The sequence below is a fragment of the Panulirus ornatus genome, chromosome 71, assembly GCF_036320965.1.
Source record: "Panulirus ornatus isolate Po-2019 chromosome 71, ASM3632096v1, whole genome shotgun sequence".
Lineage (NCBI taxonomy): Eukaryota > Metazoa > Arthropoda > Malacostraca > Decapoda > Palinuridae > Panulirus > Panulirus ornatus.
In genome coordinates, this window is record NC_092294.1 from 6270423 (window position 1) to 6292791 (window position 22369).

Here is a 22369-nt window from a genome sequence, read left to right on the forward strand (position 1 = left end):
GGATGGAACCATGGAAGCGGAAGTGGATCATAGGGTGGGGGAGGGGGCGAAAATTTTGGGAGCCTTGAAAAATGTGTGGAAGTCGAGAACATTATCTCGGAAAGCAAAAATGGGTATGTTTGAGGGAATAGTGGTTCCAACAATGTTGTATGGTTGCGAGGCGTGGGCTATGGATAGAGATGTGCGCAGGAGGATGGATGTGCTGGAAATGAGATGTTTGAGGACAATGTGTGGTGTGAGGTGGTTTGATCGAGTAAGTAACGTAAGGGTAAGAGAGATGTGTGGAAATAAAAAGAGCGTGGTTGAGAGAGCAGAAGAGGGTGTTTTGAAATGGTTTGGGCACATGGAGAGAATGAGTGAGGAGAGATTGACCAAGAGGATATATGTGTCGGAGGTGGAGGGAACGAGGAGAAGAGGGAGACCAAATTGGAGGTGGAAAGATGGAGTGAAAAAGATTTTGTGTGATCGGGGCCTGAACATGCAGGAGGGTGAAAGGAGGGCAAGAAATAGAGTGAATTGGAGTCATGTGGTATACAGGGGTTGACGTGCTGTCAGTGGATTGAAGCAAGGCATGTGAAGCGTCTGGGGTAAACCATGGAAAGCTGTGTAGGTATGTATATTTGCGTGTGTGGACGTGTGTATGTATATGTGTATGGGGGGGGGGGGTTGGGCCATTTCTTTCGTCTGTTTCCTTGCGCTACCTCGCAAACGCGGGAGACAGCGACAAAGTAAAAAAAAAAAAAAAAAAAAAAAAAAATATATATATATATTTATATATATATTCCTATGAGTCCACTGGGAAAATAAAACACGAAAAGTTCCCAAGTGCACTTTCGTGTAATAATCACATCATCAGGTGAGACACAAGAGAGAAATATAAGTCAGTTGATATACATCGAAGAGACGAAGCTAGGACGCCATTTGGTAAACATGTGATTGTCCAAAACATACAACGAGCGTTCATAAACTTATCATTTTACAAATCTTATCAACAATGAAGTTATCTAATTTGTATAGACCATCACTAATATTAAGATTATAATTCTTTGTGTATTTTATGATAGAAGATTCAATGATATTTTTCTTGGTAATAGAGTTAGAGTTCATAACTGAGATGGCGTTTCAAGAGTCAATACAATGATCATAGTTTTTAACATGATTAAACAATGCATTTGATTCTTGTCCCGTTCTTATATTATATCTATGTTGCTTAAGTCTAACAGAGAGATCCTTACCAGTCTGACCAACATAAAATTTATCACAGTTTCCACAAGGAAGTCGAGAACATTATCTCGGAAAGCAAAAATGGGTATGTTTGAAGGAATAGTGGTTCCAACAATGTTGTATGGTTGCGAGGCGTGGGCTATGGATAGAGTTGTGCGCAGGAGGGTGGATGTGCTGGAAATGAGATGTTTGAGGACAATGTGTGGTGTGAGGTGGTTTGATCGAGTAAGTAATGTAAGGGTAAGAGAGATGTGTGGAAATAAAAAGAGCGTGGTTGAGAGAGCAGAAGAGGGTGTTTTGAAATGGTTTGGGCACATGGAGAGAATGAGTGAGGAAAGATTGACCAAGAGGATATATGTGTCGGAGGTGGAGGGAACGAGGAGAAGTGGGAGACCAAATTGGAGGTGGAAAGATGGAGTGAAAAAGATTTTGTGTGATCGGGGCCTGAACATGCAGGAGGGTGAAAGGAGGGCAAGGAATAGAGTGAATTGGATCGATGTGGTATACCGGGGTTGACGTGCTGTCAGTGGATTGAATCAGGGCATGTGAAGCGTCTGGGGTAAACCATGGAAAGCTGTGTGGGGCCTGGATGTGGAAAGGGAGCTGTGGTTTCGGGCATTATTGCATGACAGCTAGAGACTGAGTGTGAACGAATGGGGCCTTTGTTATCTTTTCCTAGCGCTACCTCGCACACATGAGGGGGTAGGGGGATGGCATTCCATGTGTGGCGAGGTGGCGATGGGAATGAATAAAGGCAGACAGTGTGAATTGTGTGCATGGGATTATAAGTATGTGTCTGTGTGTGTATATATATGTGTACATTGAGATGTATAGGTATGTATATTTGCGTGTGTGGACGTGTGTGTATATACATGTGTATGGGGGTGGGTTGGGCCATTTCTTCCTTCTGTTTCCTTGCGCTACCTGGCAAATGCGGGAGACAGCGACAAAGCAAAATAATAATAATAATAATAATAATATGATAATATATATATATATATATATATATATATATATATATATATATATATATATATATATATATATATATATATATATATATATATATATATATATATTAGTCAGAAAGGACCAATGGTCAACAAAAGAATAAACTTCCTTGTATCTTTTGAATCTCACATATAATTCCTTTAAATAAGTTAATTTCTAATCACATTCTAATATTCTACATTGTACTTGTCCAACTCCTTCCTCTACTGGTCTACATACATACATTTATGTTGAGGAAACTGACTAGATTAATCATAATGTTCACGTCCGGATTAACATTACTTCACAGAGTTAGATCACCTAATTTCGAGAGAGCCAATACTGTTACTCGGGTCGTTCGCCTGGTCGGCTACAGAGGAAGCTCATTCGTCAAATGTGAATGCCTCGTTGCAGTAGCCCGTCTTGCTCCCTTCAACACTGGTGCCTGGGCGGGTGTTGACGCTGCTCCTACACTCTGTGGCATAGGGCCTTCCACAGCGTCTGATGAAGTATCTGAACCCTCCAGGGATGGGTTCTGTTGTGACCCAAGAAATCCAGGGCCGCAGCCATACTCGGGGCTGTTTACCTCATCATCAACTGTGTTTGCTGCACTGCCATTTAGATGTGGATTTTCCACGGGCTTCTCGAGCGGCTTCCTGTGTAAGTGTACTTCATTCGTATACGGATCAACCTTAAGTTCGGCGTCATCCAGGCTGGAGTTTATGTCTGATGGAATGTCACTTGGCTCTGTTTCCTTAGACATGGTCTTTGATTTTTCTCTGTGGGTTATTCCACCACCCTCTTCGAGGCCTTGTTTCCGATGGCTTATGTTTGCTTTGGGTGTGGAAGCATTTGGCCCGCTGCTAAAATCTCTTGCTTGCTGAACAACCTCTATCACGTTGGACCCTGGCAAACTGACCGGCACACCTTGACGTTTGTGGAAAAACGTTTTAATGGCCTCACGTATGGGTTTACTACACAATATGTACAGGTAGAAGTTCAACGCGTGATTTACCATCTCCAGATTGTTTGCAACGGCCCTGAACACCTCGAAATCTAACTCTGTTGCAAGAGCTTTGGTGTACAAAGCGTTCATTATCCCTGCTGGCACCATGGTGATAAGAAACGAGATCATAACCGCCGTCAGCATTGTGATCAGGTGTTGGTCGTCACGACGTCGACCGTCCGTAGGTGAGGTGCCCTGCAGCTGCCCAGCCCCAACCATCTGATCCTTCTTCTTCCGCAGTCGTAGGAACTCCCTCACGATAAGCCCATTCAGCAGAATCAGAACGACGATCGGAATGAAGCTGATGATCGTTTGCCTTATCCACGCATAAGCGATATAGTACGGGTTATGGCCGATGTCTTTGACCATACATGCAACCCACCACGTCCTGTTGTCTGGCGGTACAAATGACGATGTTTCGCACTGACTGGAGAGTTTTGGCTTCATGAGGGCACTGGTGGGCAGCCATACTGCAGCAGCTATCACCATGGAACTAAGGATACCAGCTCGAGCGTAGCTACTCGTGTGGATCCGTTTGAAATCCGTCGGTCGACAGACGGAGAAGAATCTATCTACTGTGACACACATGACGACAAGAACTGAAGTGCTCATGGGGATGTTGACGACGAGCTGCTCGAAGTAGGAGTACCAGACAGCTGTGGAGTAGAGGTAGGTGCCCTGCAGGAGCATGTGGTGAAGGAACGAAATGCAGAAGAACAGGGAGAGGAAGTCGCTGACGGCCAGTGTTAAGAAGTACGTGTACGTCACACCTGAGGGAGATAGGAAAGAGGTAGTATGTCATTAACATCCTCTCGTACCCTTAGGTAAATGTGTAACCTGCATGTTACCTGGTATGTGGGCTAAATCTCAAACCTGAAGCTTAGCAGAGTTGCGTTTCACATTATTCACATATCATTCGTGACTGATAAGCATGAATGTCTCATGCAAAATAAGTTCTATATAAAAAAGAAATCATGTGGAGAGGTATAGAAATGAATCAAAATAGAACTTGAAACATTTTTCTACACAAAGTACACTTTTGGCTGAACTGATAGAAATCAAAACAAAAATTACCTGCAGTTGGTTGTGAAAAAATGGAGAAATCTGTACCAAAAATGAAGGTGATTAAAGAATTTATTACAGACGCATCAGTAAAAATTCGCTGCATTTCACACCATTCCATGCATGTAACATGAATGAAGGCGACTCCTCCTGCAAGACTAGTTAGAACACAAAAAAGAGAACGGAAATCATTTATCATAATCGGCAGTTAAGCCACAGTAACATACCAGAGAATATACTGATACGCACAGAGACCTTGGATGATGTCTTGATATCAAGGGAACATTATTGACATCAATGAAATATTGATAATTCTAGGTCAAGAACACAAGAAAAATGAATCTGTGGATGATATGATTAAAATGAATGTGTATAACTGTGAACACTGCACAGTCCATAATGTTAAGAAAGGAGACTGATCCCTTAAGACATTAGAAGAAATAAAATTCAGGTGTTTTTGCACGAGGTCAAAACTCTCATTCTGTTCTACTGTTACATAGGACTCCCGTATTTCACCAATAAGCGTTCCTGATCGTGACGCAGTCACAGGCCGCCGAGGGCCTAGCATATAGGTTCGAATCCTGGTTGCGGGAGTCTGCACATAGTCATTCAACCCTACATAGAATGGCAGATATAGGATGTTTTAGGTTGTGGTGGTGTGCAGAGTGAGAGGGTTAGGGAGAATGATTTGGTAAACAGAGAAGAGGTAATAAATGCTTTGCGGAACATGAAAGACGGCAAGGCAGCGGGTTTCGATGGTATTGCAATGGAATATATCAATAAAGGGGGTGACTGTATTCTTGACTAATTGGTAAGGTTATTTAATGTATGTATGATAACAAAGGAAGTAAGGGGAGTGGGGGAGGAATGGGATGTATTTAGGGAATCAGTGATGGAGTGCGAAAAAGATGCTTGTGGCATGAGAAGCGTGGGAGGTGGGTTGATTAGAAAGGGTAGTGAGTGGTGGGATGAAGAAGTAAGATTATTAGTGAAAGAGAAGAGAGAGGCATTTGGACGATTTTTGCAGGGAAAAAATGCAATTGAGTGGGAGATGTATAAAAGAAAGAGACAGGAGGTCAAGAGAAAGGTACAAGAGGTGAAAAAGAGGGCAAATGAGAGTTGGGGTGAGAGAGTATCATTAGATTTTAGGGAGAATAAAAAGATGTTCTGGAAGGAGGTAAATAAAGTGCGTAAGACAAGGGAGCAAATGGGAACTTCAGTGAAGGGCGCTAATGGGAAGGTGATAACAAGTAGTGGGGATATGAGTAATTGGAATGAGTATTTTGAAGGTTTGTTGAATGTGTTTGATGATAGAGCGGCAGATATAGGGTGTTTTGGCCGAGGTGGTGTGCAAAGTGAGAGGGTTAGGGAAAATGATTTGGTAAACAGAGAAGAGGTTGTAAAACCTTTGTGGGAGATGAAAGCCGGTAAGGCAGTAGGTTTGGATGGTATTGCAGTGGAATTTATTAAAAAAGGAGGTGACTGTATTGTTGACTAGATGGTAAGGTTATTTAATGTATGTATGACTCATGGTGAGGTGCCTGAGGATTAGCGGAATGCGTGCATAGTGCCATTGTACAAAGGCACAGGGGATAAGAGTGAGTGCTCAAATTACAGAGGTATAAGTTTGTTGAGTATTCCTGGTAAATTATATGGGAGGGTATTGATTGAGAGGGTGAAGGGATGTACAGAGCATCAGATTGGGGAAGAGCAGTGTGGTTTCAGAAGTGGTAGAGGATGTGTGGATCAGGTGTTTGCTTTGAAGAATGTATGTGAGAAATACTTAGAAAAGCAAATGGATTTGTATGTAGCATTTATGGATCTGGAGAAGGCATATGATAGAGTTGATAGAGATGCTCTGTGGAAGGTATTAAGAATATATGGTGTGGGAGGCAAGTTGTTAGAAGCAGTGAAATGTTTTTATCGAGGATGTAAGGCATGTGTACGTGTAGGAAGAGAGGAAAGTGATTGGTTCTCAGTGAATGTAGGTTTGCGGCAGGGGTGTGTGATGTCTCCATGGTTGTTTAATTTGTTTATGGATGGGGTGGTTAGGGAGGTGAATGCAAGAGTTTTGGAGAGAGGGGCAAGTATGAAGTCTGTTGTGGATGAGAGAGCTTGGGAAGTGAGTCAGTTGTTGTTCGCTGATGATACAGCGCTGGTGGCTGATTCATGTGAGAAACTGCAGAAGCTGGTGACTGAGTTTGGTAAAGTGTGTGAAAGAAGAAAGTTAAGAGTAAATCTGAATAAGAGCAAGGTTATTAGGAACAGTAGGGTTGAGGGTCAAGTCAATTGGGAGGTAAGTTTGAATGGAGAAAAACTGGAGGAAGTAAAGTGTTTTAGATATCTGGGAGTGGATCTGGCAGCGGATGGAACCATGGAAGCGGAAGTGACTCATAGGGTGGGGGAGGGGGCGAAAATCCTGGGAGCCTTGAAGAATGTGTGGAAGTCGAGAACTTTATCTCGGAAAGCAAAAATGGTTATGTTTGAAAGAATAGAGGTTCCAACAATTCTGTATGGTTGCGAGGCGTAGGCTAATGATAGAGTTGTGCGCAGGAGGGTGGATGTGCTGGAAATGAGATGTTTGAGGACAATGTGTGGTGTGAGGTGGTTTGATCGAGTAAGTAACTTAAGGGTAAGAGAGATGTGTGGAAATAAAAAGAGCGTGGTTGAGAGAGCAGAAGAGGGTGTTTTGAAATGGTTTGGGCACATGGAGAGAATGAGTGAGGAAAGATTGACCAAGAGGATATATGTGTCGGAGGAGGAGGGAACGAGGAGAAGTGGGAGATCAAATTGGAGGTGGAAAGATGGAGTGAAAAAGATTTTGTGTGATCGAGGCTTGAACATGCAGGAGGGTGAAAGGAGAGCAAGGAATAGAGTGAATTGGATCGATGTGGTTTACCGGGGTTGACGTGTTGTCAGTGGATTGAATCAGGGCATGTGAAGCGTCTGGGGTAAACCATGGAAAGCTGTGAAGGTATGTATATTTGCGTGTGTGGACGTGTATGTATATACATGTGTATGGGGGTGGGTTGGGCCATTTCTTTCGTCTGTTTCCTTGCGCTACCTCGCAAACGCGGGAGACAGCGACAAAGCAAAAAAAAAATATATATATATATATATATATGAAAAAGGACTGATGATTGGGAATACCTGCTTTAAAAAGCGAGATATACATAAGTAAACGTATGTAAGTAGGAGAGATGGCAAGAGAGCGTTATTGGATTATGTGTTAATTGACAGTCGCGCGAAAGAGAGACTTTTGGATGTTAATATGCTGAGAGGTGCAACTGGAGGGATGTCTGATCATTATCTTTTGGAGGCGAAGGTGAAGATTTGTAGGGGCTTTCAGAAAAGAAGAGAATGTTGGGGTGAAGAGGGTGGTGAGAGTAAGTGAGCTTGGGAAGGAGACTTTTGTGAGGAAGTACCAGGAGAGACTGAGTACAGAATGGAAAAAGGTGAGAACAAAGGAGATAAGGGGAGTGGGGAACGAATGGGATGTATTTAGCGAAGCAGTGATGGCTTGCGCAAAAGATGCTTGTGGCATGAGAAGCGTGGGAGGTGGGTTGATTAGAAAGGGTAGTGAGTGGTGGGATGAAGAAGTAAGATTATTAATGAAAGAGAAGAGAGAGGCATTTGGACGATTTTTGCTGATGCTAATGAGAGGGATATGTATAAAAGAAAGAGGCAGGAGGTCAAGAGAACGGTGTAAGAGGTGAAAAAAAAGGCAAATAGGAGTTGGAGTGAGAGAGTATCATTAAATTTTAGGGAGAATAAAAAGGTGTTCTGGAAGGAGGTAAATAAAGTGCGTAAGAGAAGGGAGCAAATGGGAACTTCAGTGAAGGTGGCTAATGGGGAGGTGATAACAAGTGGTGGTGATATGAGAAGGAGATGGAGTGAGTATTTTGAAGGTTTGTTGAATGTGTTTGGTGATAGAGTTGCAGATATAGGGTGTTTTGGTCGAGGTGGTGTGCAAAGTGAGAGAGTTAGGGAAAATGATTTGGTAAACAGAGAAGAGGTAGTAAAAGCTTTGCGGAAGATGAAAGCCGGCAAGGCAGCAGGTTTGGATGGTATTTCAGTGGAAATTATTAAAAAAGGGGATGACTGTATTGTTGACTGCTTGGTAAGGTTATTTAATGTATGTATGATTCATGGTGAGGTTCCTGAGGATTGGCGGAATGCTTGCATAGTGCCATTGTACAGCACAAAGGCAAAGGGAATAAGAGTGAGTGCTCAAATTACAGAGGTATAAGTTTGTTGAGTATTCATGGTAAATTATAGGGGAGGGGATTGATTGAGAGGGTGAAGGCATGTACAAAGAATCAGATTGGGGAAGAGCAGTGTGGTTTCAGAAGTAGTAGAGGATGTGTGGATCAGGTGTTTGCTTTGAAGAATGTATGTGAGAAATACTTAGAAGGCAAATGGATGTGTATGTGGCATTTATGGATCTGGAAAAGGCATATGATAGAGTTGATAGAGATGCTCTGTGGAAGGTACTAAGAATATATGGTGTTGCAGGCAAGTTGTGTGAAGCAGTGAAAAGTTTTTATTGAGGATGTAAGGCATGTGTACGTGTAGGAAGAGAGGAAAGTGATTGCTTCTCAGTGACTGTAGCTTTCAGGCAGGGATATGTGATGTCTTCATGGTTGTTTGATTTTTAACGGATGGGGTTCTTAGGGAGGTGAATGCAAGAGTTTTGTAAAGAGGGGCAAGTATGCACTCTGTTGGGGATGATAGACCTTGGGAAGTGAGTCAGTTGTTGTTCGCTGATGATACAGCGCTGGTGGCTGATTCATGTGAGAAACTGCAGAAGCTGGTGACTGAGTTTGGTAAAGTGTGTTAAAGAAGAAAGTTAAGAATAAATGTGAAAAAGAACAAAGGTTATTAGGTACAGTAGGGTTGAGAGTCAAGTCAACTGGGAGGTAAGTTTGAATGGAGAAAAACTGGAGGAAGTGAAGTGTTTTATATATCTGGGAGTGTATCTGGCAGCGGATGGAACCATGGAAGCGGAAGTGAATCATAGGGTGGGGGAGGGGGAGAAAATCCTGGGAGCCTTAAATAATGTGTGGAAGTCGAGAATATTATCTCGGAAAGCAAAAATGGGTATGTTTGAAGGAGTAGTGGTTCCAACAATGTTATATGGTTGCGAGGCGTGGGCTGTGGATAACGTTGTGCGCAGGAGGGTGGATGTGCTAGAAATGAGATGTTTGAGGACAATATGTGGTGTAAGGTGGTTTGATCGAGTAAGTAATGTAAGGGTAAGAGAGATGTGTGGAACTCAAAAGAGTGTGGTTGAGAGAGCATAAGAGGGTGTTTTGAAATGGTTTGGGCACATAGAGAGAATGAGTGGGGAAAGATTGACCAAGACGATATATGTGTCGGAGGTGGAGCGAACGAGGAGAAGTGGGAAACCAAATTGGAGGTGGAAAGATGGAGTGAAAAATATCTTGAGTGATCGGGTCCTGAACATGCAGGAGGGTGAAACGCGGGCAAGGAATAGAGTGAATTGGATCGATGTGGTATACCGGGGTCGACGTACGTGCTGTCAATGGATTGAATCAGGGCATGTGAAGCATCTGGGGTAAACCATGAAAAGTTTCTGTGGGGCCTGGATATGGAAAGGGAGCTGTGGTTTCGGGCATTATTGCATGACAGCTAGAGACTGAGCGTCAACGAATGGGGCCTTTGTTGTCTTTTAATAGCGCTACATCGCACACATGAGGGGGGAGGGGGATGCTATTCCATGTGTGGCGAGGTAATGATGGGAATGAATAAAGGCAGACAGTGTGAATTGTGTGCATGTGTATATATGTATGTGTCTGTGTGTGTATATAAATGTGTGCATTGAGATGTATGGGTATGTATATTTGCGTGTGTGGACGTGTATATATATACATGTGTATAGGGTGGGTTGGGCCATTTCTTTCGTCTGTTTCCTTGCGCTAAATCGCAAACACGGGAGACAGCGACAAAGCAAAATATATAGATATAACAAATATATATATATATATATATATATATATATATATATATATATATATATATATATATATATATATATATATATATATATATATATATATATATATATATATATATATGTACATATATATATATATATATATATATATATATATATATATATATATATATATATATATATATATATATATATATATTTTTTTTTTTTTTTTATACTTTGTCGCTGTCTCCCGCGTTTGCGAGGTAGCGCAAGGAAACAGACGAAAGAAATGGCCCAACCCCCCCCATACACATGTACATACACACGTCCACACACGGAAATATACATACCTACACAGCTTTCCATGGTTTACCCCGGACGCTTCACATGCCTTGATTCAATCCACTGACAGCACGTCAACCCCTGTATACCACATCGCTCCAATTCACTCTATTCCTTGCCCTCCTTTCACCCTCCTGCATGTATATATATATATATATATATATATATATATATATATATATATATATATATATACATATATATATATATATGAGAAGAGTGGAAGGTGGGTTGATTAGAAAGGGTAGTGAGTGGTGGGATGAAGAAGTAAGAGTACTAGTGAAAGAGAAGAGAGAGGCATTTGGACGATTTTTGCAGGGAAAAAATGCAATTGAGTGGGAGATGTATAAAAGAAAGAGACAGGAGGTCAAGAGAAAGGTGCAAGAGGTGAAAAAAGGGCAAATGAGAGTTGGGGTGAGAGAGTATCATTAAATTTTAGGGAGAATAAAAAGATGTTCTGGAAGGAGGTAAATAAAGTGCGTAAGACAAGGGAGCAAATGGGAACTTCAGTGAAGGGCGCAAATGGGGAGGTGATATCAAGTAGTGGTGATGTGAGAAGGAGATGGAGTGAGTATTTTGAAGGTTTGTTGAATGTGTTTGATGATAGAGTGGCAGATATAGGGTGTTTTGGTCGAGGTGGTGTGCAAAGTGAGAGGGTTAGGGAAAATGATTTGGTGAACAGAGAAGAGGTAGTTAAAGCTTTGCAGAAGATGAAAGCCGGCAAGGCAGCAGGTTTGGATGTTATTGCAGTGGAATTTATTAAAAAAGGGGGTGACTGTATTGTTGACTGGTTGGTAAGGTTATTTAATGTATGTATGACTCATGGTGAGGTGCCTGAGGATTGGCGGAATGCGTGCATAGTGCCATTGTACAAAGGCAAAGGGGATAAGAGTGAGTGCTCAAATTACAGAGGTATAAGTTTGTTGAGTATTCCTGGTAAATTATATGGGAGGGTATTGATTGAGAGGGTGAAGGCATGTACAGAGCATCAGATTGGGGAAGAGCAGTGTGGTTTCAGAAGTGGTAGAGGATGTGTGGATCAGGTGTTTGCTTTGAAGAATGTATGTGAGAAATAATTAGAAAAGCAAATGGATTTGTATGTAGCATTTATGGATCTGGAGAAGGCATATGATAGAGTTGATAGAGATGCTTTGTGGAAGGTATTAAGAATATATGGTGTGGGAGGAAAGTTGTTAGAAGCAGTGAAAAGTTTTTATCGAGGATGTAAATCATGTGTACGTGTAGGAAGAGAGGAAAGTGATTGGTTCTCAGTGAATGTAGGTTTGCGGCAGGGGTGTGTGATGTCTCCATGGTTGTTTAATTTGTTTATGGATGGGGTTGTTAGGGAGGTAGATGCAAGAGTTTTGGAAAGAGGGGCAAGTATGAAGTCTGTTGGGGATGAGAGAGCTTGGGAAGTGAGTCAGTTGTTGTTCGCTGATGATACAGCGCTGGTGGCTGATTCATGTGAGAAACTGCAGAAGCTGGTGACTGAGTTTGGTAAAGTGTGTGGAAGAAGAAAGTTAAGAGTAAATGTGAATAAGAGCAAGGTTATTAGGTACAGTAGGGTTGAGGGTCAAATCAATTGGGAGGTGAGTTTGAATGGAGAAAAACTGGAGGAAGTGAAGTGTTTACGATATCTGGGAGTGGATCTGGCAGCGGATGGAACCATGGAAGCGGAAGTGGATCATAGGGTGGGGGAGGGGGCGAAAATTCTGGGAGCCTTGAAGAATGTGTGGAAGTCGAGAACATTATCTCGGAAAGCAAAAATGGGTATGTTTGAAGGAATAGTGGTTCCAACAATGTTGTATGGTTGCGAGGCGTGGGCTATGGATAGAGTTGTGCGCAGGAGGATGGATGTGCTGGAAATGAGATGTTTGAGGACAATGTGTGGTGTGAGGTGGTTTGATCGAGTGAGTAACGTAAGGGTAAGAGAGATGTGTGGAAATAAAAAGAGCGTGGTTGAGAGAGCAGAAGAGGGTGTTTTGAAGTGGTTTGGGCACATGTAGAGAATGAGTGAGGAAAGATTGACCAAGAGGATATATGTGTCGGAGGTGGAGGGAACGAGGAGAAGAGGGAGACCAAATTGGAGGTGGAAAGATGGAGTGAAAAAGATTTTGTGTGATCGGGGCCTGAACATGCAGGAGGGTGAAAGGAGGGCAAGGAATAAAGTGAATTGGAGCGATGTGGTATACCGGGGTTGACGTGCTGTCAGTGGATTGAATCAAGGCATGTGAAGCGTCTGGGGTAAACCATGGAAAGCTGTGTAGGTATGTATATTTGCGTGTGTGGACGTATGTATATACATGTGTATGGGGGGGGGGGGTTGGGCCATTTCTTTCGTCTGTTTCCTTGCGCTACCTCGCAAACGCGGGAGACAGCGACAAAGTATAATAAAAAGAAAATATATATACATATATATATATATATATATATATATATATATATATATATATATATATATATATATATATATATATATATATTATCCCTGGGGATAGGGGAGAAAGAATACTTCCCACGTATTCCCTGCGTGTCGTAGAAGGCGACTAAAAGGGGAGGGAGCGGGGGGCTGGAAATCCTCCCCTCTCACTTTTTTTTTTTTTTTTTCTTTCCAAAAGAGGGAACAGAGAGGGGGCCCAGGTGAGGATATTCCCTCAAGGGCCCAGTCCTCTGTTCTCAACGCTACCTCGCTAATGCGGGAAATGGCAAATAGTATGAAAGAAAGATATATATATGTATACATGTATGTATATAAAATTGATAGTCGTTTCCCGCGTTAGCGAGGCAGGGCCAGGAACAGACAAAAAAGAAATGCATGTCACACTGTACATTGTCCTCGACCATTTCGCTTCCAACACATCCATCCTCCTCTGCACAACCCTATTGCCCATACCGCGTAACCATATGAAATCGTTGGAACCACTATTCCCTCAAACATAACCATTTTTGCTCTCCAAGATAACCTTCTCGCCTTCGACACATTCTTCAACGCTTCGAGAACCTTTGTCCCCTCCCCCACACTGTGACGCACTTTCGCTTCCATGGTTCCATTCGCTGGTAATTCCCCTCCCAGATATCTACAACACTTCATTTCCTCCAGTTTCTCTCCATTCAAACTTACCTCCCAATTAACTTGTCCCTCAGCCCTACCGATCCTAATAACACTTACTCTCAACTCTCTTCTTTCACACACTCCACTAACCTCAGTCATCATCTTCTGTAGTCCTTCACCTGAATCAGCCGCCAGCGCCGTATCATCAGCGAACAACAGCTGACTCATCTCCCAAGCTCTCTCATACAGAACAGACTGCATACCTGCCCCTCTCCCTAGAACTCCTGAATTTACCTCCCTAACCACCGCATCCATGAACAATTTGAACAACCATGGAGACATCACGCACCCCTGCCGCAAACAGGCCTTTCACCGGGAACCAATCACTTTCGTCTCCTCCACTCGCACACATGCCCCACATCCTTGGCAAAACCCTTTCACTGCTTTTAGCAACTTACCTACCGCGCCACATATTCTCAAAAATCTCTACAAAGCATCCCCATCAACCCCATCATATGTCCTCTCCAAATCCACAAATGCCTCATATAAATTCCTCTTTTCCTCCAAGTATCCCCCACACACACTTTCCAAAGCAAACAACTGAACCACACATCGTGCACTACTTCCGAAACCACACTGCCCCCCCCCCTCCCTCCAATCAGACGCTCCGTACATGCCCCCACCCCGAAAACAATACCCTCCCATACAATTCCCCGGGAATACTCAACAAACTTATGCCTCTGCAACACAAACACTTACCTTCATCCCCCTTGACCCCGCACAACGGCACCACGCATGCATTTCGCCAATCTTCAGGCACTTTACCATGAACCGCACACACAGGGAATATCCTTACCAACCAATTAACAACACAGTCACCCCTTTTTTAATAGATTCCTTGGAATACCATCTAAACCCGCCGCTTTGCCGGCTTTCATCTTTCGCAAAGCTTTCACTACCTCTTCTCTCTGAACCAAACCTTTCTCCCTGACCCTCTAACTTCGCACACCACCCCGACCAAAACGCTCTATATCTGCCACTCTATCATCAAACACATTCAGCAAACCTTCAAAATACTCACTCCATCTCCTTCTCACTTCAACCCTACTTGTTATTACCTACCCATTAGTCCCCTTCACCGATGTTCTCATTTCTTCTCTTGTCTTGCACACGTTATTTACCTCCTCCCAAAGCATCTTTTTATCCTCCTTGGAAATTTAATGATGCTCTCTCACCTCATCTCTCATTAGCCCTCTTTTCCACCTCTTGTACCTTTCTCTTGACCACCTGCCGCTTTCTTTTGTACATCTCCCAGTTTTTTACACTACTTCCCTGCAAAAATCGTCCAAACACCTCTCTCTTCTCATTCACTAACAATCTTACTTCTTCATCCCACCACTCACTACCCTTTCTAATCTGCCTACCTCCCACCTTTCTCACGCCACGTGCATCTTTTACGCAAGCCATCACTGCTTCCCTAAATACATCCCATTCCTCACCCACTCCCCTTACGTCATTTGCTCTTACCTTTTGCCATTCTACGCTCAATCTTTCTTGATACTTCCTCACAAAAGCCTCCTTTCCAAACTCACTTACTCTCACCACTCTCTTCTCCCCAACATTCTCTCTTCTTTTCTGAAAGCCTCCACAAATCTTCACCTTCATCTCCACAAGATGATGATCAGACATCCCTCCAGTTGCCCTTCTCAGCACATTAACATTCAAGTCTCTCTTTTACACGCCGGTCAATTAACACGTAATCCAATAACGCCCTCTGACCATCTCCCCTACGGGGAAAATGAAACACGATAAGTTCCCAATTGTACTTTGGTGTAATAATCACATCATGATTTTAAAGAAACATATTCAATTAAAGAAGATTGAAATGGAGGAGGCTTTTCGTATTACAAGAGAGAAGAAACGTGTCTTACAAATAGCAATACCGACATATTGGAAGAACGGATGTTGGACTATTGCTATAATAGATTAAGAAGTGAACGTAAACTGAATTGTAAGTTGACCATCTTACTGAAAACAGTAACTGGACTGAGATCACGAACCCTTCTTTTGTGATTAACCTGTCCAATAAACAACTAGATAAGGATTCCTTGTGTGCTTTAGGCTATGGATTAAGTTTTGTGTGTTCTAACAGGGAAACCAGTTGTGTCGCCACAATGTCTTTCTTCAATTTAGAGAAGTACAGCATATTATCTAATGATAAAATCAATATCTGTAAGGGTTTAGTGTATGCCAGTTTGTCAAAACCAGTAGATACTAATTGCCCTAAAAGACTTATAAGAGCTATCAACACTTAAAAAAAAAAAAAGATAATGATATACATATTACTAAAGCAGATAAGGCTAACACTGTTGTGATTATGGACAAAGGGAATTGAATATTTCTAAAATGAATGATCTTTTAAATGACGACTCAAAATATTCTAAACTCAGTAAGAATCCCACAGAAGCAGTTGATTTCCATTCCAATGAAGAACTGAAATATTTGTTGAAAGGTAATGGTTCTCTTATCAAATGTTTGTCTTTTTTTTTTTTTGTCCCCTTCATTGCCATATATGTACGGACTTATCAAAATACACAAACAAATTTTCCAGCAATACCTACAGTGAGTTCAGTAGGCTCCATCAAATATGAATTGTCATAACGGATAGTTTCTTTATTTAGCCCTTTACTGTGTAAGATATCAAATTCTAATATCATTAACAATGTAGATTTAGTTAACAAGCTTAACAATATCAATGTAGATTTTGATTTCAAACTTGTTAGCTTTGACGTTTCCTCACTGTTCACAAAAGTTCCAGTTGATGACCTTTTAGAATATTTATTTTTTTTTGATGTCTTGAATGATATTCACTTCCCTTTTTCAAAGTCTGTTTTCATTGAACTGATGAAATTGTGTATAGAAAACTGAATTTCAATTCAATGGAGAATCTTATGCTCAAAACTTTGGTATGGCAATGGGTAACCCTCTTTCACCTGTATCAAGTATTCTTTACATGGATCTCAGTGAAACAAAATTACTAAAGGATATCTTGCTTCCTAATGCAATTTGGTTTAGGTACGTAGATGATGTTCTTTGTGTTTGGCCAACAAATGAAAATTTAAAAACATTTCTCTCCTTACTTAACAACCTAGTACCTTCCCTCAAAATCACTGTAGAAAATGAAAATAATGGTATGTTACCATTTTTAGATTCCATGACCCATAGGTAAGAAAACACGTTTAAGTTTAGCATATACAGAAAACCTACCAATGTATGCTCATATATCCATTATCACTCATCTCAACATGACAGAGTTACATTATCATTTCAATTTATGTTCCTTCGGGCATTTCGTATCTGCAGTCCAGAGTTTATTGATGATGAGTTTGAGAAGGTATATTCTATCGGATCTAAGTTAAAGTACCCTAGACCTTTCGTTGATATATACCATAAGTTAGCAAAGAAATCATTAGTTCTCCCTTTTTCCTATTATACAGTCCCTTAGCCTAGCGGTTAGCATGCCTGCCTCTTGCACAAGGGGTCCCAGGTTCGATCCTGGCTGATGGAGCTTTGTATGTTCTATGAAGGTGCGCGTTCATATACACTTTATTCGTATTCATATAACTCCGCGTTGTACAGTCAGGTTCGGTAAAACGCTCTCAGCTGGCTATGTGTTCTGTTCGGAAACAACCGATAGACCCCGTTGCTCACCATAGTGAGACGAAGGGTATTCGAGTACTTAGTATTTCGAATAGTTGTTTCCTATTATACAGTCCCTTAGCCTAGCGGTTAGCATGCCTGCCTCTTGCACAAGGGGTCCCAGGTTCGATCCTGCCTGATGGAGCTTTGTATGATATATATATATATATATATATATATATATATATATATATATATATATATATATACTGTATTGACTGTATTGTTGACTGGTTGGTAAGGTTATTTAATGTATGTATGACTCATGGTGAGGTGCCTGAGGATTGGCGGAATGCGTGCATAGTGCCATTGTACAAAGGCAAAGGGGATAAGAGTGAGTGCTCAAATTACAGAGGTATAAGTTTGTTGAGTATTCCTGGTAAATTATATGGGAGGGTATTGATTGAGAGGGTGAAGGCATGTACAGAGCATCAGATTGGGGAAGAGCAGTGTGGTTTCAGAAGTGGTAGAGGATGTGTGGATCAGGTGTTTGCTTTGAAGAATGTATGTGAGAAATACTTAGAAAAGCAAATGGATTTGTATGTAGCATTTATGGATCTGGAGAAGGCATATGATAGAGTTGATAGAGATGCTCTGTGGAAGGTATTAAGAATATATGGTGTGGGAGGAAAGTTGTTAGAAGCAGTGAAAAGTTTTTATCGAGGATGTAAGGCATGTGTACGTGTAGGAAGAGAGGAAAGTGATTGGTTCTCAGTGAATGTAGGTTTGCGGCAGGGGTGTGTGATGTCTCCATGGTTGTTTAATTTGTTTATGGATGGGGTTGTTAGGGAGGTAAATGCAAGAGTTTTGGAAAGAGGGGCAAGTATGAAGTCTGTTGGGGATGAGAGAGCTTGGGAAGTGAGTCAGTTGTTGTTCGCTGATGATACAGCGCTGGTGGCTGATTCATGTGAGAAACTGCAGAAGCTGGTGACTGAGTTTGGTAAAGTGTGTGAAAAAAGAAAGTTAAGAGTAAATGTGAATAAGAGCAAGGTTATTAGGTACAGTAGGGTTGAGGGTCAAGTCAATTGGGAGGTGAGTTTGAATGGAGAAAAACTGCAGGAAGTGAAGTGTTTTAGATATCTGGGAGTGGATCTGGCAGCGGATGGAACCATGGAAGCGGAAGTGGATCATAGGGTGGGGGAGGGGGCGAAAATTCTGGGGGCCTTGAAGAATGTGTGGAAGTCGAGAACATTATCTCGGAAAGCAAAAATGGGTATGTTTGAAGGAATAGTGGTTCCAACAATGTTGTATGGTTGCGAGGCGTGGGCTATGGATAGAGTTGTGCGCAGGAGGATGGATGTGCTGGAAATGAGATGTTTGAGGACAATGTGTGGTGTGAGGTGGTTTGATCGAGTGAGTATCGTAAGGGTAAGAGAGATGTGTGGAAATAAAAAGAGCGTGGTTGAGAGAGCAGAAGAGGGTGTTTTGAAGTGGTTTGGGCACATGGAGAGAATGAGTGAGGAAAGATTGACCAAGAGGATATATGTGTCGGAGGTGGAGGGAACGAGGAGAAGAGGGAGACCAAATTGGAGGTGGAAAGATGGAGTGAAAAAGATTTTGTGTGATCGGGGCCTGAACATGCAGGAGGGTGAAAGGAGGGCAAGGAATAGAGTGAATTGGAGCGATGTGGTATACCGGGGTTGACGTGCTGTCAGTGGATTGAATCAAGGCATGTGAAGCGTCTGGGGTAAACCATGGAAAGCTGTGTAGGTATGTATATTTGCGTGTGTGGACGTATGTATATACATGTGTATGGGGGGGTTGGGCCATTTCTTTCGTCTGTTTCCTTGCGCTACCTCGCAAACGCGGGAGACAGCGACAAAGTATAATAAAAATATAAATAAATAAATATATATATATATATATATATATATATATATATATATATATATATATATATATATATATATATATATATATATATATATATATTCCTATGAGTCCACGGGGAAAATGAAACACGGAAAGTTCCCAAGTGCACTTTCGTGTAATAATCACATCATCATGGGAGACACAAGAGAGAAATATAACAGTCAGTTGATATACATCGAAGAGACATGTGTATATATGTATATGTCTGTATATATGTACATGTGTATATATGTATATGTCTGTGTGTGTATATATATGCATACTTTGAGATGTATAGGTATGTATATGTGCTTGCGTGGACGTGTATGTATATACATGTGCATGTGGGTGGGTTGGGCCATTCTTTCGTCCGTTTCCTTGCGCTACCTTGCTAACACGGGAGACGGCGACAAAATATAATGAAATATATAAATAGATAAAAAAAAAAAATATATATATATATATATATATATATATATATATATATTTTTTTTTTTTTTTTTGCTTTCTCGCTGTCTCCCGCGTTTGCGAGGTAGCGCAAGGAAACAGACGAAAGAAATGGCCCATCCCACCCCCATACACATGTATATACATACGTCCACACACGCAAATATACATACCTACACAGCTTTCCATGGTTTACCCCAGACGCTTCACATGCCTTGATTCAATCCACTGACAGCACGTCAACCCCGGTATACCACATCGCTCCAATTCACTCTATTCCTTGCCCTCCTTTCACCCTCCTGCATGTTCAGGCCCCGATCACACAAAATCTTTTTCACTCCATCTTTCCACCTCCAATTTGGTCTCCCTCTTCTCCTCGTTCCCTCCACCTCCGACACATATATCCTCTTGGTCAATCTTTCCTCACTCATTCTCTCCATGTGCCCAAACCATTTCAAAACACCCTCTTCTGCTCTCTCAACCACGCTCTTTTTATTTCCACACATCTCTCTTACCCTTACGTTACTTACTCGATCAAACCACCTCACACCACACATTGTCCTCAAACATTTCATTTCCAGCACATCCATCCTCCTGCGCACAACTCTATCCATAGCCCACGCCTCGCAACCATACAACATTGTTGGAACCACTATTCCTTCAAACATACCCATTTTTGCTTTCCGAGATAATATATATATATATATATATATATATATATATATATATATATATATATATATATATATATATATATATATATATATATATGTATATATATATATCAGAGTTTTATATGTTCATATGTTAATATCACCATACGCACTCTCTACCTTGAACTGGTAGTCTGTGACGAAGTGTGCCGTACCTACCTCTGAACTGTGGCAGTCTCAAGATGAAAATTGTGAGCAAATTGCCCAGCATCCCCACAGAGACGATGATGGGGGCCACGACGCCGTAGGCGACGAAGCGAGCATTGGCCACGCCGGGGTCTACCTCACTGCTGAAGGGCTTGCCTCTGATCCATTTATAAGTTGAGTCAGTGAGCTCCATATAATCTACGGGAGGATGATAGAATCTGAATAACGTTGAAAAGGTCAGTTACAGTCGTCTGTTCTTATATAGCACATCCATCTTGTCTGGACTGTTCTTTGCTGAAAGTTATTTCTTTAATATACCTAAAAGATACAAAGTGGTGCTTCATACCCTTATCCTCCCAGCATGCTGAGACAGTACAGGGACAGGTTTCCAACAATAATGTTCATTCGCCTGACCAATCTGATCATGAGTTAAGGTTTAGGACATGTCTGTATGTAAGATCTTAAAAGCAAAATCAAAGAGCAGCACTACATAACATAACTGAAACAGTGGCTTGTTCAGGGAAGAATGTCTGTATATACATAGAAATCCATCATCACCCCCTCAGCTCCAGACACAAATAAATCCAAACTGTAACCCCCCCATTGCTTTGAATCATCCGACACATCAATGAACAAAACCTCAACCGTATAATGAATAACACACAACACACACATGATATTCACTTCCCACATCACAAACATTAACGCAAAGGCCCCCAGAACCAAATACTCTCAAAACCCTTACAGACATCAATTTTGCGCGAGGCAAAAGATACCTTACAAACCTTTTCCAAATTATTCATGAGCTCCTCATTCAAAAGCTAATGTTCGCAGACTACATAACACAAAACATAGCATTCAGAACAATCACAGGCTACTGAGCAACGACAAATATTAAGCACCCAAAACAAACTTTGATGATATCAAAGACAATAACACATATCACCTCAACCCCCAGGGTAGATGCAGGGTATGTATCTTACAACCTCACCCCGACATCCCGTAGTCTAACACAACACGTAAGTAGTTATACAATTATGACAAAGCAGACCCAGTCACCTTCGCCCGGACCAAACCCTATGCATGAGCTCCCTTGTGGACCAACACTTATTCACAGCTCCCATAATGTTAGCAGAGATGACCTCAGAACAGCCCAAGGCTGCTCAATCCTAGGTTACCAACTACTCAGTTATGTCCCAACACCACCACAGCAATAACCTCGCTCTCCAACTATGCACTAACCTCAGAATGTTCAGTAGCATTTTTTGAACAACAAACTGCCACTGTGACCCCTAGCCCAAATAAGCTAAGCAGCTATCCTCTTAGCTATAGACCAATGAACCTATCTAAAACATTCAGCCCAACAGTCGAGAGGATACAATCAACCATAGACTCAAACTGCACCTGACAAACAGTGACGTCCTATTTCATAAAACAAATTGGCTTTCGACATCACTCTTCCTTGTCGAACTCAATAACCAGTTACTTAATCCTACACAAACACACACGAAACTTGCTTAGAAGCCCTTCGATACTGTATGGCACGAAGCCTTGAAGTACAAACTAAGCAACCCAGTATAACCTCCTCCATCACACACACAGTAAAATGTTTACCATTCCGCTAACAAACTGCATGATATGCATCAAGTAGGAAATCGCCCATTGAAGTCATATGACCCTCTGTGCTGGCGAACCCAAGGCTCCATGCTGGCCCCCATTCTCTACACGATAGACACAAATAACCTTTCTAATGCCTCCGCACGCTGACTCCGAGACGCAACACTAACTAGACTTACTATACTGTTCATCTGGTCACAATAAACACCTATACCCACTTCACCAAAAGAACTTATAAAAAGATAAACCACGTCTCGTCA

General features: G+C 41.7%; 1 protein-coding gene across 1 annotated transcript; it reads right to left on the minus strand.

Moving 5' to 3' along the window:
• Positions 1-817: 817 nt before the first annotated feature.
• LOC139747964 (probable G-protein coupled receptor B0563.6) lies at positions 818-20686 on the minus strand. Its single transcript, XM_071660473.1, has 2 exons — positions 20505-20686; positions 818-3990 (listed from the first exon to the last, which is right to left on the minus strand). The coding sequence occupies exons 1-2, from the start codon at positions 20683-20685 to the stop codon at positions 2585-2587; spliced, it is 1587 nt and encodes a 528-aa protein (XP_071516574.1). The 5' UTR covers position 20686; the 3' UTR covers positions 818-2584.
• Between the last annotated feature and the right edge of the window lie 1683 nt (positions 20687-22369).